The 13,765-nt window shown below is 41.0% G+C and overlaps 1 protein-coding gene across 3 annotated transcripts; it reads left to right on the top strand.

The window, feature by feature from the left end:
* The first annotated feature begins 7,021 nt into the window (after positions 1 to 7,021).
* LOC147883888 (uncharacterized) lies at positions 7,022 to 8,393 on the top strand. Of its 3 annotated transcripts, none has more exons than XR_015543610.1 (2): positions 7,022 to 8,164; positions 8,299 to 8,393. XR_015543610.1 is itself a non-coding variant. In XM_087398057.1 (2 exons), exon 1 carries the CDS (start codon positions 7,141 to 7,143, stop codon positions 8,074 to 8,076), a length of 936 nt encoding a protein of 311 aa, XP_087254183.1. In that variant the 5' UTR covers positions 7,022 to 7,140; the 3' UTR covers positions 8,077 to 8,089; positions 8,299 to 8,393. The 3 variants fall into 3 exon arrangements, 1 of the variants encoding a protein (XP_087254183.1); XR_015543609.1 differs by having other exon boundaries at positions 7,022 to 8,216; XM_087398057.1 differs by having other exon boundaries at positions 7,022 to 8,089.
* The last annotated feature ends 5,372 nt before the right edge of the window (positions 8,394 to 13,765 follow it).

Genomic DNA, 13,765 nt, shown 5'->3' with positions numbered 1-13,765 from the left:
CACGAGTCACTGAGGCTATATCCACTACTATCACATACAAGAACCTGGTGAATGAAGTGGATGATACTTTACACAACTGATTTCCTTTCTCTATCTCCAAGGTCAAAGGGATCACCAAAAAAGGACAAGCATTTGGATTTTGCCTGGCACACCGCTTGCGGTGATTTTTTGGCATTCGACACAATTATGACTATTGACATTCAGGTAATATGTTGGTATCTTATCCAGTCATGAGACTTATTCTGGGCGCTAATATTCTCGATACTAATATTCTCAATGCTCTCAATCTCAATGCATAGGGAAGGGCCTGTTCCCTCCCATTATAACTCTTTAGAGAAGGAAGCACGCTCTCTCCCCATCCACACATTGTGTGGTTATAATAGTTATCTTATATTTTAATTGCTTTTGCATTCAAAATTTCTTGTTTTCAATCTGAATTCTTACAACATTCCTCTCTTTTGATGCATGCTTTTGATGCGAGAGAGCAAAGAAATTCAGGCTGGATGCAACATCGAAGGATCACGACACTTTTATTCATATGGTGTAGTTCATGTGAAAATTTTGTATAGTTTGCAAAATGAGGATCACTTATGAGCTCTTATGAGCATTGCCTACTTCATGTATTTGTTGGGCTTCAACTTTGTAAATATGGACATCACGAAGTTAATAATGAATCACCACCTCTTTTGATGCGAGAGAGCAAAGAAATTCAGGCTGGATGCAACATCGAAGGATCACGACACTTTTATTCATATGGTGTAGTTCATGTGAAAATTTTGTATAGACTACAAAATGAGGATCACTTATGAGCTCTTGTGAGCATTGCCTAATTCATGTATTTGTTGGGCTTCAACTTCGTAAATATGGACATCATGAAGTTAATAATAAATCACCACCTCTGACATTTGCTGGGAGGATCAGGTCCTAACGGACCTTGTGTCACGTCGCATGTTCATATTTTTACTCATTCGTTTTTTTCTTTTAAAATTTTGATAAAATGCTAGGATTCAATTTCAATTTCAAGCTAGTAGTTACATGCTTGACGACGTGTCTAATGTCGATATTTTTACTCATTCATTTTTTTCCTTTAACAAAAAGTTTGAAAAACAGTGACAGAAAGGTTGCCGATTGCAACTCTAGTTTAAAGCTGGAGGAGTGAATAGCATCTTCTAGAAAGGTGTTACCCCTAGTATGTCCCCATAACATTGATAAATAGGTATTTCGATTTGAAGCTATTAATTTGTTTATTTTGTGATTGGGCCAAGTCCCACGAGCTCTCTCTCTCTCTCTCTCTCTCTCTCTCCCCCCCCCCCTCACCTGGGTACATGTAGCCTTTTTGAGATGCTTCAGGCAAGAAAAGAAATCGGATGCATACCGGAAGGCAATCTGATGCTTGACTCATGCAATCAGACTACACAGTGTTGGGGTTAAGGCCAATGGCCCAGTATATACCCCTTTGTACGATACATACATAATAAGAGCTTACCTTGATGTGCTTAACAGGCTCTCAAAACCACTTCGCAAAACCAAAGTGACTTTTCCAAAGGTTCCTCCAAGGTCTCTACACACTCGAATGCAAGTAAAGTCACCAACAAAGCTTCCCACAGAGCTTCTCCTTCCTCCCACAGAGTTGCTGAGCTTTAAGCATTCACGCATGCTCAGCTAGATCACTCGGGCTCTGATACCAGTTGAGAGTGCTCTCAAAGGAAGCAAGAACGGAAGAGGGAGAGAGAGAAACAGAGAGCCACACAAGTTTTGGTGGGTGCAGAACACCCTAATCTTCTTTTTCATTCATTTATATATGTGTTTGAGTATTGTACATAACCGAGGTAAAGGCACAGTGACCTTTAACCCCCACCGCTTGTGCAGGAGGCCTGACAAGCAGTGATGTTGAGAGTAGCCTTCTCACTGAGGAGGTAAATAGAAGGAACAATGCTAGAACTAAAAGTTCAAGTGCTCTCAATGTGAGGGGGAGGTCATATTCCAGGGGGAAATACCACGACAAAAATACAAGCAAGTCTAGAAGCAAATCTAGAGGAAAATCCCATGCCAAAAAGGATTTGGAATGCTTCTATTGTGGGAAGAAAGGCCATTTTAAAAAGGATTGCTACAAATGGAAAAGGCACAGGCAAAGCTAATGTGCAGCCCAAGAAGGAAGAGAAATCCACTGTCATTATAGGGGAAGTGAATGCCATAAGCAACAATAGTGATGAGGGTGACATTCTTTATGCCTCTATGTTTGAGCATGCTTTTCTTGTGACTAGTGATGATGCATTGTCACATAATTAGACACTAGACTCAGAAGCATCTTTCCATGTCACTCCACAGAGGGAGTGGTTTACCATTTATGATGTAGGAAGGAAAGGAATTGTGAGACTTGGAAATGATTATCCATGTGACATTGTTGGAGTGGGAGATATCCACTTGTCTCTTCCTAACAGTTCTACATTTGTACTCAAGAATGTTAGGCATGTTCCAAATCTGAAAAAGAGCTTGATAAGTACGGGACAGCTTGATGATGATGGCTATCATGTGTTTTTTTGCAACAATACATGGAAAATTAGCAAAGGGTCACTTGTGATTGCTAGAGGTTCCAGCTCAATGCATGTGTCAAGCATAAGAGATAATGTAATCAATGTGACCGAGCAACCATCCGTCTCTTTGTGGCATCGTCGGTTGGGACACATGAGCATGACAGGAATGAAGATACTTTCTGGTTTGCAGTATCTTCCCGTCTTTAATTTTTTAGATTTTAGCATGTGTGAGCACTGCATGTATGGGAAGCAAACACGGTCTTCACATAAAAAATCTTTGGGCAAGAAGAGGCTTGAACCATTGGAGTTGATTCACAATGATGTGTGTGGACCTATGCCTACTGTCTCATTGGGTGGTGCTTCTTACTTTACTACTTTCATTGATGATGCTACATGGAAAGTGTGGGTCGATCCTCTTCGGAAGAAGAGTGATGTCTTTGATGCATTTCAAAAGTTCTTAACATTTGCTGAAAATCAGTAGGGCAAGAAGCTCAAATGCTTACACTGATAACGGAGGAGAGTATACCTCTCATGCATTTAAGAATTTTTGCGAGCTACGTGGCATCAAGTGGGAGCTGACTACTCCTGAGAATCCTTCTCAAAATGGGGTTGCTGAGAAGATGAATAGAACTATTCAAGAGAGGAATATAAGCATGCTTTCTAATGCTGGTCTACCTCATGGCTTTTGGGCTGAGTCTATCAAGACAACAGTACATCTTATCAATAGATCGCCTAGCAAGGCACTAGAAGGGAAAGTGCCAGAAGAGGTTTGGTTAAAAGCAAGCCACCATCTTATGGGCATCTTCATGTATTTGGCTGTGAAGCTTATGTTCTAAGGAAAAACGCAGCAAGCTTGATCCAACGTCAAGGAAGTGCATTTTTCTTGGATATGGTGATTCAGGCGAGGTGGGATACCGATTGTGGGATCTAGAGGCTAGGAAGATAGTACGCGGCCCATGATATTATCTTTAATGAGGACAAGATGCACAAGAAGCTAGAGAAGACTGTTGAGATACAAAGAGTGGTGTTTCAAGAGGATGGACAACCACCATATGAGAGGCATGCACAACCTATTCCACATGATGTAGGGCATGGACAACCCATAGATCATGAGGTGGGAGAACCACATCTAGGTGGACAACCTTAGGTTATGCAGGAAAATCAGTTGGGACAGCAAGATGCTCATGGTGAGCAAGTGTTGAGACGTTCCACTAGAGTCTCACGACCTCCAGAGAGATATGCTCCATCTCTAGATTATATCATGTTGACAGATTGTGGTGAGCCTTCATGCTTTGAGGATGCTATGTCTAGGGATGACAAGCATAAGTGGGAGAAGGCTATGCAGTCAAAGATGGATTCTTTGATGAAGAATGCTACTTGGGATTTGGTGAATTTTGGATAGATCTTTGTTGGTTTTGGAAACTCAATGCTACTTTTATGCCGTGCCAATAGCCCTCTTCCCCTTTTTTGCCCATGCGTCCTCCCTATATCAATAAAGGCATGCCCATATGGGTGATTAGGGACTGACAATCTATGGATACTCATGAGAAACTTGCCTCATGTAGATTGATGCCAAGCAACATAGTCAAATCATGCTAAAATATCAATGATTGATATCTAATGATTGGTAGTCCTAACATTGAAGTCTCCAGGTGCACCACCGAGTGACACACCATTTACTAGAATTTGGCCAAAATTAAGGCAAGTCTATGTAGAATTCAACATCAATCCTAATAAAAATGAATGCCCCGGAGTTGAACAAGAAGTCATTCAACTAAAGAATTAATAAAGTAGAGGAGACAGAATTGAAGTCTGCAAGTGGAATATTTAGTCGTGGCAAAAAGATACTGCATCCAAATCTGTCTTCATTGTGTACAAAAAGATAAAAAGTTTTTTGGGTGAGGACTTCATGAGGCATTTTGTGAAATTGCACAAGTAACGATGTCATTTGATTGATGAAAAAAATCTTCTAAAGTTTCTATGCACAAGTGCATGTAGAAGTTGTGATGTAGATGACTCCATGCATCTCCCACATCATCCATAAGTCACATAATAATCCGTAAACATCGTCAGAGATGGATGAAAAAGAGGAAACATGCTAAAGAGTGCCATGGCTTGCTACACGAGGTGCAACAAACTCCAGTTTAGAAGGGCTTACCTAGAAGGTGAGAGCATATACTGTAACCAAATGCCCGACATTCACTCTAAGGTTTGGATTAAGGACTAGTCCTAGCAATTTTGGTGTGATTATTTTGTTTACCTCGCTAACTTGGTCAATTTGAACTATCAGACACAACGTAATTCAACTCTGCTTCAATCCATCTGTAGAGATGACGAATTGCTGCTCCCAGCACGTCAACAGGGGAAGATGAGGCTTTATGTATATTTGGAGCTAAGTGAGGCCTCAATTGCGAAAACTATGATGATGTCTTGGCTCGATTAGTTCGTGATACTCGAAGTGGCTTCAGAGCCCAGAATGGGTGCCATCATAAAGAAGGTGAATAAAGCAGCTGTTTTGGCAAAATTTTCCATTAGTTGCTGGGCTACAAAATCTCCTACAGAGAGTTTGTAAAGCTGAGTTGCGAGGGAAACAAAACCAGCCCACTGGTCATCGCTTGGGAAGACGAGTACTGAACCCGTTCTTTGCATAGGCAAAGATGCATGACCATCCTCAACCACTCCCCATCTGAAGGTGGATCTTTGATTCTTAAATTTTGGCTAAGTTTTAACCCATGGCTCTGAGACCTTCCATCTCCTCCTTTCATTTCATTAACCTTCCATCTCCTCCTTCCTCCCGAAGGTGACCTTCCATCTCCTTCATTCCATGACCTTCTATCTCCTCCTTGCCCCTAAAGCTACCTCTTGTCTTTCCACCTCCTCCCCAAAGCCTGCCTCTTGTCTTTTCACCTCCTCCCCCCTCCAAGCCTCCATCCAAGAGCTCCTTCTTTGTGACACGTGGCAGGCTCTTCTCGTCCAAGCTGCCAAGTGTCCTCTCCTTTTTCTTTTGGGTGTCCGTGGTTAATAGGTGAAAGATACATGAGTCGTGTGGGCATCTACAATTCTATTCATTGCCCTCATCAAATAAAAAATGATCGGTTCTCCTGTCTGATATATTGCAACGACAACTGTGAGTGGCGATCAAAGAGAGCTCTTTCTCTAGCAAAATCCTGCAAACTTGCGGTACATCACAGATTGACACGCCTGAAGTGTTGTATTATCCATTAAGGTCTAGAGGAAAGGGGCGAGAGGCTTGGGCATCTACGATTCTATTCATTGCCCTCATCGTCACAGGCCCAGAATTGGAAAATGCCCAGAAACCAAAGCGTCTTCTCAATCTCCAAAGTCTTCTCATCAGATCGCTACCACTCCAATCGCCTTCCTCTCCTCGTCCTGCAACATTGGACATCGCAAAGAGCCCCCCTCTAGCCCTAGTAAGAGAAAACACAGCGAATTCAAATTTAAGTGCCCGAAACAAACGAAGTAAGAGAGTCCTTCCCCTCTGACCAGTTCCCCTCTTGCACTTGAGCGACTGCTTGTTGCCAGAGATTGGCCCTTCTTCGCTTTCAATTCACCTGCTCCTTCTATCCAGAGCAGCTTCACAAGATCCCTGCCAACAACAGATGCCTGTGGAGCGTGAACCTGTCCTATCTTTCTTCTTTGGCTTTTTGTTTTCTTTCCGTAGGAATCTCTTGTTTAGAGCAATGATTGCCTTGTTTTGTAGTCAATTATGAACATGCAGTTTTGTGAGAAGCATTTTCAGGTGCTTAGAATCCTTGGAAAACGGCCCTAGAAGTTCTTTATCAGACAATTGATGGCCTTCATTTGCTCGAATTTTTTGAAACGGGGCCAGACCCCTTTTTCATGAGTTTGGATGCTGCTTGTCTCATAGAAGAAGCATTGACAAGCACATTCTTCTCTAAAATTGATGAGACATGTGCGGGAGATGTCGGAGATGATTGGGCTCTAGACGTGGTTAAACTTGACGCTAATGAGGGACATACAAATCTGGGTGTTTCACTTGCTTTGAATAGCAGCTAAGAATTGTTCGATATGGGAATTGGAGTGCAGATGAGGCAACAATAGTGTGCGACAGAACATGACTCAGGAAGACAGCGGGTGTTGATTTGAATGCTAGGTTTGAGGAAGGTTCTTTTACCAAGAGCCGGAGTTATTTCAAGCGAGAAGTACTTCGGAGGGCTTTTGTACTTGCATCATAAATTCAAATAAGATTAAACAAATTCACAGCATTAGATTTGTGTAAATCGACGTCTACTATTGTGACTAAGTGGCTCAAGGACAGCTCAAAAAACACAAACTTCTCCCCGCCGTTAAAAAAATAAATAAAATTGTGGAAGATTTTTTGCATCGTGGCAAGCGAATGGTAAAAGCCAGAAGCTTCTAGAGGATCGGAAGGTTCTGGAGGAAACCCGTCGTCTTCTAAAATCATCTTCTTCTACATTTCCTCATTGTTTTTGTTTGAAGCTCTGGCTATGGCTGTCTTGCGCGACCTCTGATTTCTTCCTTCAATCACTTCCTCGTTCTCATATCTCCGGCTTTTGTCTCTTCAATCAGCTCCTCATTTTGATATCTCCTCCCTTTCGATCCTATGGAGCTCGAGAATCGCTCCCGGCCTCTCCTTCACGAGCATCACCTTGTACCCTCGCACCGCCATCGTTCTCGGCATCGCTCCCCGCAGCGCCATCGAGAGAGTCTTCCCAGATCGAGATCGCCTTTTCCTTCCCGTTCGCCTCGCCGCTCTGAATCCCGGAGATTTGAGAAACGACGCAGAATATCGAGGTCGCCTTCGCCTTCCTGTTCGCCGTCCAGGGAAAGAGGTAGACGGCGTAGATCGAGATCTTCTTCTTGCCGCCGTTCCTCCCACCACTCTCGAAAGTTTGACAGATTCAGTTGTTCTCCCTCTCGTTCCCTGTCTTTTGAAAGATCCAGTTATTCTCGCTCCTGCTCTCGCTCCCGTTCTCGCTCTCGCTCGTATGACAGATGGGTAAATTGCAGGTCCAGAGAAAGACGAAGGCGTTCCCTCTCAAGGTCCTGGTCTCCGGTGAACCGGCACGGATACTCCCGGTCCCGATCGTATTCTCTGGAAAAATCTTTCTATCAGTCGCGATCTAGATCTCGATCACCGTCGACCCGCAGGCATGATCGCCAGAGTTGTGGAGCTGACTCCCCTCGTAAAGACTCCTATCGCTGGGGAGGTTTGGAGAATGCTGCAGGCAAGGATTCTGGGAAGGGGAGCAATTCTCACAATAGCTTGAGTGCGTTGGTGTCTGATTTCGTTGGTGGAATTGCTATGCATCAACAGAACACGGGTGATAACGGAGACCAGGCCCAGCAGCTGATAGAGATGGAAGAGTTGCTAATGAGTAAGCTGGGAATACCTGTAGGCTTCAGTTCCACCAAGGGCAAGTTCGTGCCAGATGCGAATGTGTATTCTGTCAAGCTAACTACAAAGCGCCAGGCGAGGCAGTACATGAATAGAAGAGGCGGCTTCAATAGGCCTCTGCCTTCGGAGAGGAACAAATGAGCTCATACCCAATGTGAGGGAATCTTTTCTGCTCATGTATTGATGTGCGCTGTTTATGCCCTTGCCGCAGGGGTCACCTGAAAAATCAGTATATCTTCTTCGAAATTGCAGACTCTGCTCAATCAAGTGTGCAACATAAGGTTCTTTTCTTTATATGTTGACCGTGGAACTATCGTAGTAGTAAACTCCTGAATTTTGACAGTGTCTTCTATGATTTCACAGAGACTTCAAGCCTTGGCTCAATCGAGTGTGCAACATAAGGTTCTTTTCTTGACTTCTCGACTGTGAAGCCTAGTTAAGTGCTGAATTTTTATAAGTAGGCCCACTTAAAGGTTCATTTCATGCACTATCAAATGTGAATGCCCTATCAAATGTGTGTGCTGCGACCTACCTTATACTTACAATGGGTGGTTGAATGGGTGATGATGGAATGTAGATCTAAGGTTGTCTTGCAAGTTGTCACTTCAACAAGAGATAGGAACCTTCTTAATAATTCATTGCTTTGTATGAAAGCCACTCTTGCGTCCCATGAATCTCACTCAACCCTTCCCAATGATTCTTTTGAAATAGTAAGTTGCTCTATATGAAAGCCACTCTTTCGTCCCATGAATTTTACTCAACCCTTAGCAATGATTCTTTTGAAGTAGTAAGTTGTTGTGAGATGATAACAACTAGCCATCACACCCAACAGTAGCACCCCAATGGTCACTTAACACAATAGTGGCTACAATTGAATCATTTGCACATGGATTGTTTACTATATTTAGTAACTGGTCTTATTATTTAAGCAAGGTGGAGATCCTACTATGGCCTTGCCTTTTGGAGTGTCATTACAAGTCCATGTATAGTAACTTGATAAATATTTTGGATAACTTGTGAATGGATGATGAGTGAAAATTGAAGGAAGGAAAAGAGAAAAAGCAAGATAAGGTGAGGGAAAAATCGGGAAAGGTACATGAGGGAAAGAGAGAGGAGAAAAGAGGTGAAAAGGTGAATGTGCGTGGTGGATGGGCCATTGAACAAAAGTGGGGGGAGTGTTTATTTTGTCAAAAATAATATAAATGTGGTGTTGTCATACACGTGTCATACACGAGACAAAGAGAGATCATTTTTAGAGAAAGATACCTAACAAAAGACAAAAGCTTCAGGATAAAAGACAAAACATGTAGGACCTCCACAACCTTAAACCCTAAACACATGAGAAGCCCTTAAAAGTAGGCAACAGAAGGGGAAGTAGAGGGAGAAGGATCGAGGAGGGGATCTGGAGTGGGAGGCTTTCATCGTTGTAGATTTTAAGCTTTGGGAGAAGGATCGAGGAGGGGATCTGGAGTGGGAGGCTTTCATCGTTGTAGATTTTAAGCTTTGGATATCCATCTAGAGACATTTTTAATTTTTTGGTTGTAAATTGTATTTTTCACCAACTAGGGGCTCCTAAGCAAAGGGGAGTAATAGTTTGGAAACTAAGCAGGGCAATAAATATCAACAAACTAAGCAAAGGGGAGTGGAAATAAAAGTAGGCAACAGAAGGGGAAGTAGAGGGAGAAGGATCGAGGAGGGGATCTGGAGTGGGAGGCTTTCATCGTTGTAGATTTTAAGCTTTGGGAGAAGGATCGAGGAGGGGATCTGGAGTGGGAGGCTTTCATCGTTGTAGATTTTAAGCTTTGGATATCCATCTAGAGACATTTTTAATTTTTTGGTTGTAAATTGTATTTTTCACCAACTAGGGGCTCCTAAGCAAAGGGGAGTAATAGTTTGGAAACTAAGCAGGGCAATAAATATCAACAAACTAAGCAAAGGGGAGTGGAAATATGACTTTAGATGGGAAGAAGGTGAGCCTATGAATAGAGAAATGTAATGAAGTTATAGATGGGATAAAAGAGGTGGAGAGGTTGAGAGTGTTACAACGAGAAGAAAACATGGAGGTGAAAGATGACATGAGGAGGGAAATACAGAGAATGGGAGGATAAAGACATGGTAGGATAAAGATATGGTGTGTAGCCCACCCCTTATACACACACACACACACGCACGCGTAGAGAGAGAGAGAGAGAGAGAGAGAGATGTATTCATGCTGGCACGCACACATGCATGTGCGTGGTGTGTAGCCCACCCCTTATACACACACACGCACGCGTAGAGAGAGAGAGAGAGATGTATTCATGCCGGCACGCACACATGCACGTGCGTGCATTTGCACAACTCTTGTCCCTTCAACTAATTATTGAAGTATTGGATTTTTTTTAAATTGGGAGGACCTATTGTATGTATGGTACTAATATAAAATCATGTTGAGATTGTGATCATCTCCAATAGGGTCTTATAGGTTAGTTCAATAGGTATTTACACTATTCACATAAAAGGATGTTGAAATTATACACATGTTAACTTGTTAGCTTAGGTTTCTTCAAGAGTTAAAAGTTGAATAGAGGGTAGAGGTGCTTGCAAGCAAGATAGATGGAGGTTGATAAGGTATGGGGCAAGCTATGGCAATGGGAAAGTTTCATTTCCTCTCTTAAGGACACGTTCATCTCCTATTATGAGTTGGGGAACCCTTAGAGACAAGGGTGCAAGTGGTTTTAGAAGTTCCCCATGTGTATTGATGGACATGACACATGATGGAGAAAGACTCCTTTATTTATGTTCAAGAGCCACATTGATAACGTCATTCATGTACTCACAAGCACTATGTATTTTCTCCATTGTGATATAATTTTTCACACTAATCTACATGGACTTCCGCTTATAATGAATTATGTATGATTCTGTCTTCCTATTTCAGCAGCATTAATTGAACTAGCAATATCAAATAAATACAAAGAAACAGACAATGCGCTTAAATAGAAAGAAACAGATAATGTGCTTACATACAAATTCATTCACATTATCCTTTTGACAATTTACACGCATAGGAAAGTAAATGAAGATTCAAAACTTCGATTAAAAAATTATGATCTCATTAATATTCTTTAGTACAAGTAAATACAAGATTACAAAGAGAACATTTCAGTCTCTCTTATGTTACAATTTTTCCTTCCTAGCTTCTCACTTTCAATCCCTACATGAATTCATAATCTTTAGTATCTACTCTTCCTTTCCTATGTGATGTGTCTAACATAATTCAAAATCTTTAGTATCTACTCTTCCTTTTCTATGCGATGTGTGTATAACATACAAATGTGGTGTTGTCATACACGTGTCATACACGAGACAAAGAGAGATCATTTTTAGAGAAAGATACCTAACAAAAGACAAAAGCTTTAGGATAAAAGACAAAACATGTAGGACCTCCACAACCTTAAACCCTAAACACATGAGAAGCCCTTAAAAGTAGGCAACAGAAGGGGAAGTAGAGGGAGAAGGATCGAGGAGGGGATCTGGAGTGGGAGGCTTTCATCGTTGTAGATTTTAAGCTTTGGATATCCATCTAGAGACATTTTTAATTTTTTGGTTGTAAATTGTATTTTTCACCAACTAGGGGCTCCTAAGCAAAGGGGAGTAATAGTTTGGAAACTAAGCAGGGCAATAAATATAAGCAAACTAAGCAAAGGGGAGTGGAAATATGACTTTAGATGGGAAGAAGATGAGCCTAGGAATAGAGAAATGTAATGAAGTTATAGATGGGATAAAAGAGGTGGAGAGGTTGAGAGTGTTATCTACATGGACTTCCGCTTATAATGAATTATGTATGATTCTGTCTTCCTATTTCAGCAGCATTAATTGAACTAGCAATATCAAATAAATACAAAGAAACAGACAATGCGCTTAAATAGAAAGAAACAGATAATGTGCTTACATACAAATTCATTCACATTATCCTTTTGACAATTTACACGCATAGGAAAGTAAATGAAGATTCAAAACTTCGATTAAAAAATTATGATCTCATTAATATTCTTTAGTACAAGTAAATACAAGATTACAAAGAGAACATTTCAGTCTCTCTTATGTTACAATTTTTCCTTCCTAGCTTCTCACTTTCAATCCCTACATGAATTCATAATCTTTAGTATCTACTCTTCCTTTCCTATGTGATGTGTCTAACATAATTCAAAATCTTTAGTATCTACTCTTCCTTTTCTATGCGATGTGTGTATAACATACAAATGTGGTGTTGTCATACACGTGTCATACACGAGACAAAGAGAGATCATTTTTAGAGAAAGATACCTAACAAAAGACAAAAGCTTTAGGATAAAAGACAAAAAATGTAGGACCTCCACAACCTTAAACCCTAAACACATGAGAAGCCCTTAAAAGTAGGCAACAGAAGGGGAAGTAGAGGGAGAAGGATCGAGGAGGGGATCTGGAGTGGGAGGCTTTCATCGTTGTAGATTTTAAGCTTTGGATATCCATCTAGAGACATTTTTAATTTTTTGGTTGTAAATTGTATTTTTCACCAACTAGGGGCTCCTAAGCAAAGGGGAGTAATAGTTTGGAAACTAAGCAGTGCAATAAATATAAGCAAACTAAGCAAAGGGGAGTGGAAATATGACTTTAGATGGGAAGAAGATGAGCCTAGGAATAGAGAAATGTAATGAAGTTATAGATGGGATAAAAGAGGTGGAGAGGTTGAGAGTGTTACAACGAGAAGAAAACATGGAGGTGAAAGATGACATGAGGAGGGAAATACAGAGAATGGGAGGATAAAGACATGGTAGGATAAAGATATGGTGTGTAGCCCACCCCTTATACACACACACACACACGCACGCGTAGAGAGAGAGAGAGAGAGAGAGAGATGTATTCATGCTGGCACGCACACATGCATGTGCGTGGTGTGTAGCCCACCCCTTATACACACACACGCACGCGTAGAGAGAGAGAGAGAGAGATGTATTCATGCCGGTACGCACACATGCACGTGCGTGCATGTGCACAACTCTTGTCCCTTCAACTAATTATTGAATTATTGGATTTTTTTTAAATTGGGAGGACCTATTGTATGTATGGTACTAATATAAAATGATGTTGAGATTGTGATCATCTCCAATAGGGTCTTATAGGTTAGTTCAATAGGTATTTACACTATTCACATAAAAGGATGTTGAAATTATACACATGTTAACTTGTTAGCTTAGGTTTCTTCAAGAGTTAAAAGTTGAATAGAGGGTAGAGGTGCTTGCAAGCAAGATAGATGGAGGTTGATAAGGTATGGGGCAAGCTATGGCAATGGGAAAGTTTCATTTCCTCTCTTAAGGACACGTTCATCTCCTATTATGAGTTGGGGAACCCTTAGAGACAAGGGTGCAAGTGGTTTTAGAAGTTCCCCATGTGTATTGATGGACATGACACATGATGGAGAAAGACTCCTTTATTTATGTTCAAGAGCCACATTGATAACGTCATTCATGTACTCACAAGCACTATGTATTTTCTCCATTGTGATATAATTTTTCACACTAATCTACATGGACTTCCGCTTATAATGAATTATGTATGATTCTGTCTTCCTATTTCAGCAGCATTAATTGAACTAGCAATATCAAATAAATACAAAGAAACAGACAATGCGCTTAAATAGAAAGAAACAGACAATGTGCTTACATACAAATTCATTCACATTATCCTTTTGACAATTTACACGCATAGGAAAGTAAATGAAGATTCAAAACTTCGATTAAAAAATTATGATCTCATTAATATTCTTTAGTACAAGTAAATACAAGATTACAAAGAGAACATTTCAGTC

The sequence above is a fragment of the Dipteris shenzhenensis genome, chromosome 27, assembly GCF_047967505.1.
Source record: "Dipteris shenzhenensis isolate YYH24624 ecotype China chromosome 27, Dip_SZ_1.0, whole genome shotgun sequence".
NCBI classification, from domain to species: domain Eukaryota; kingdom Viridiplantae; phylum Streptophyta; class Polypodiopsida; order Gleicheniales; family Dipteridaceae; genus Dipteris; species Dipteris shenzhenensis.
The sequence above is the reverse complement of the archived record's forward strand: the minus strand, read 5'-3'. Positions and strand labels throughout refer to the sequence as shown.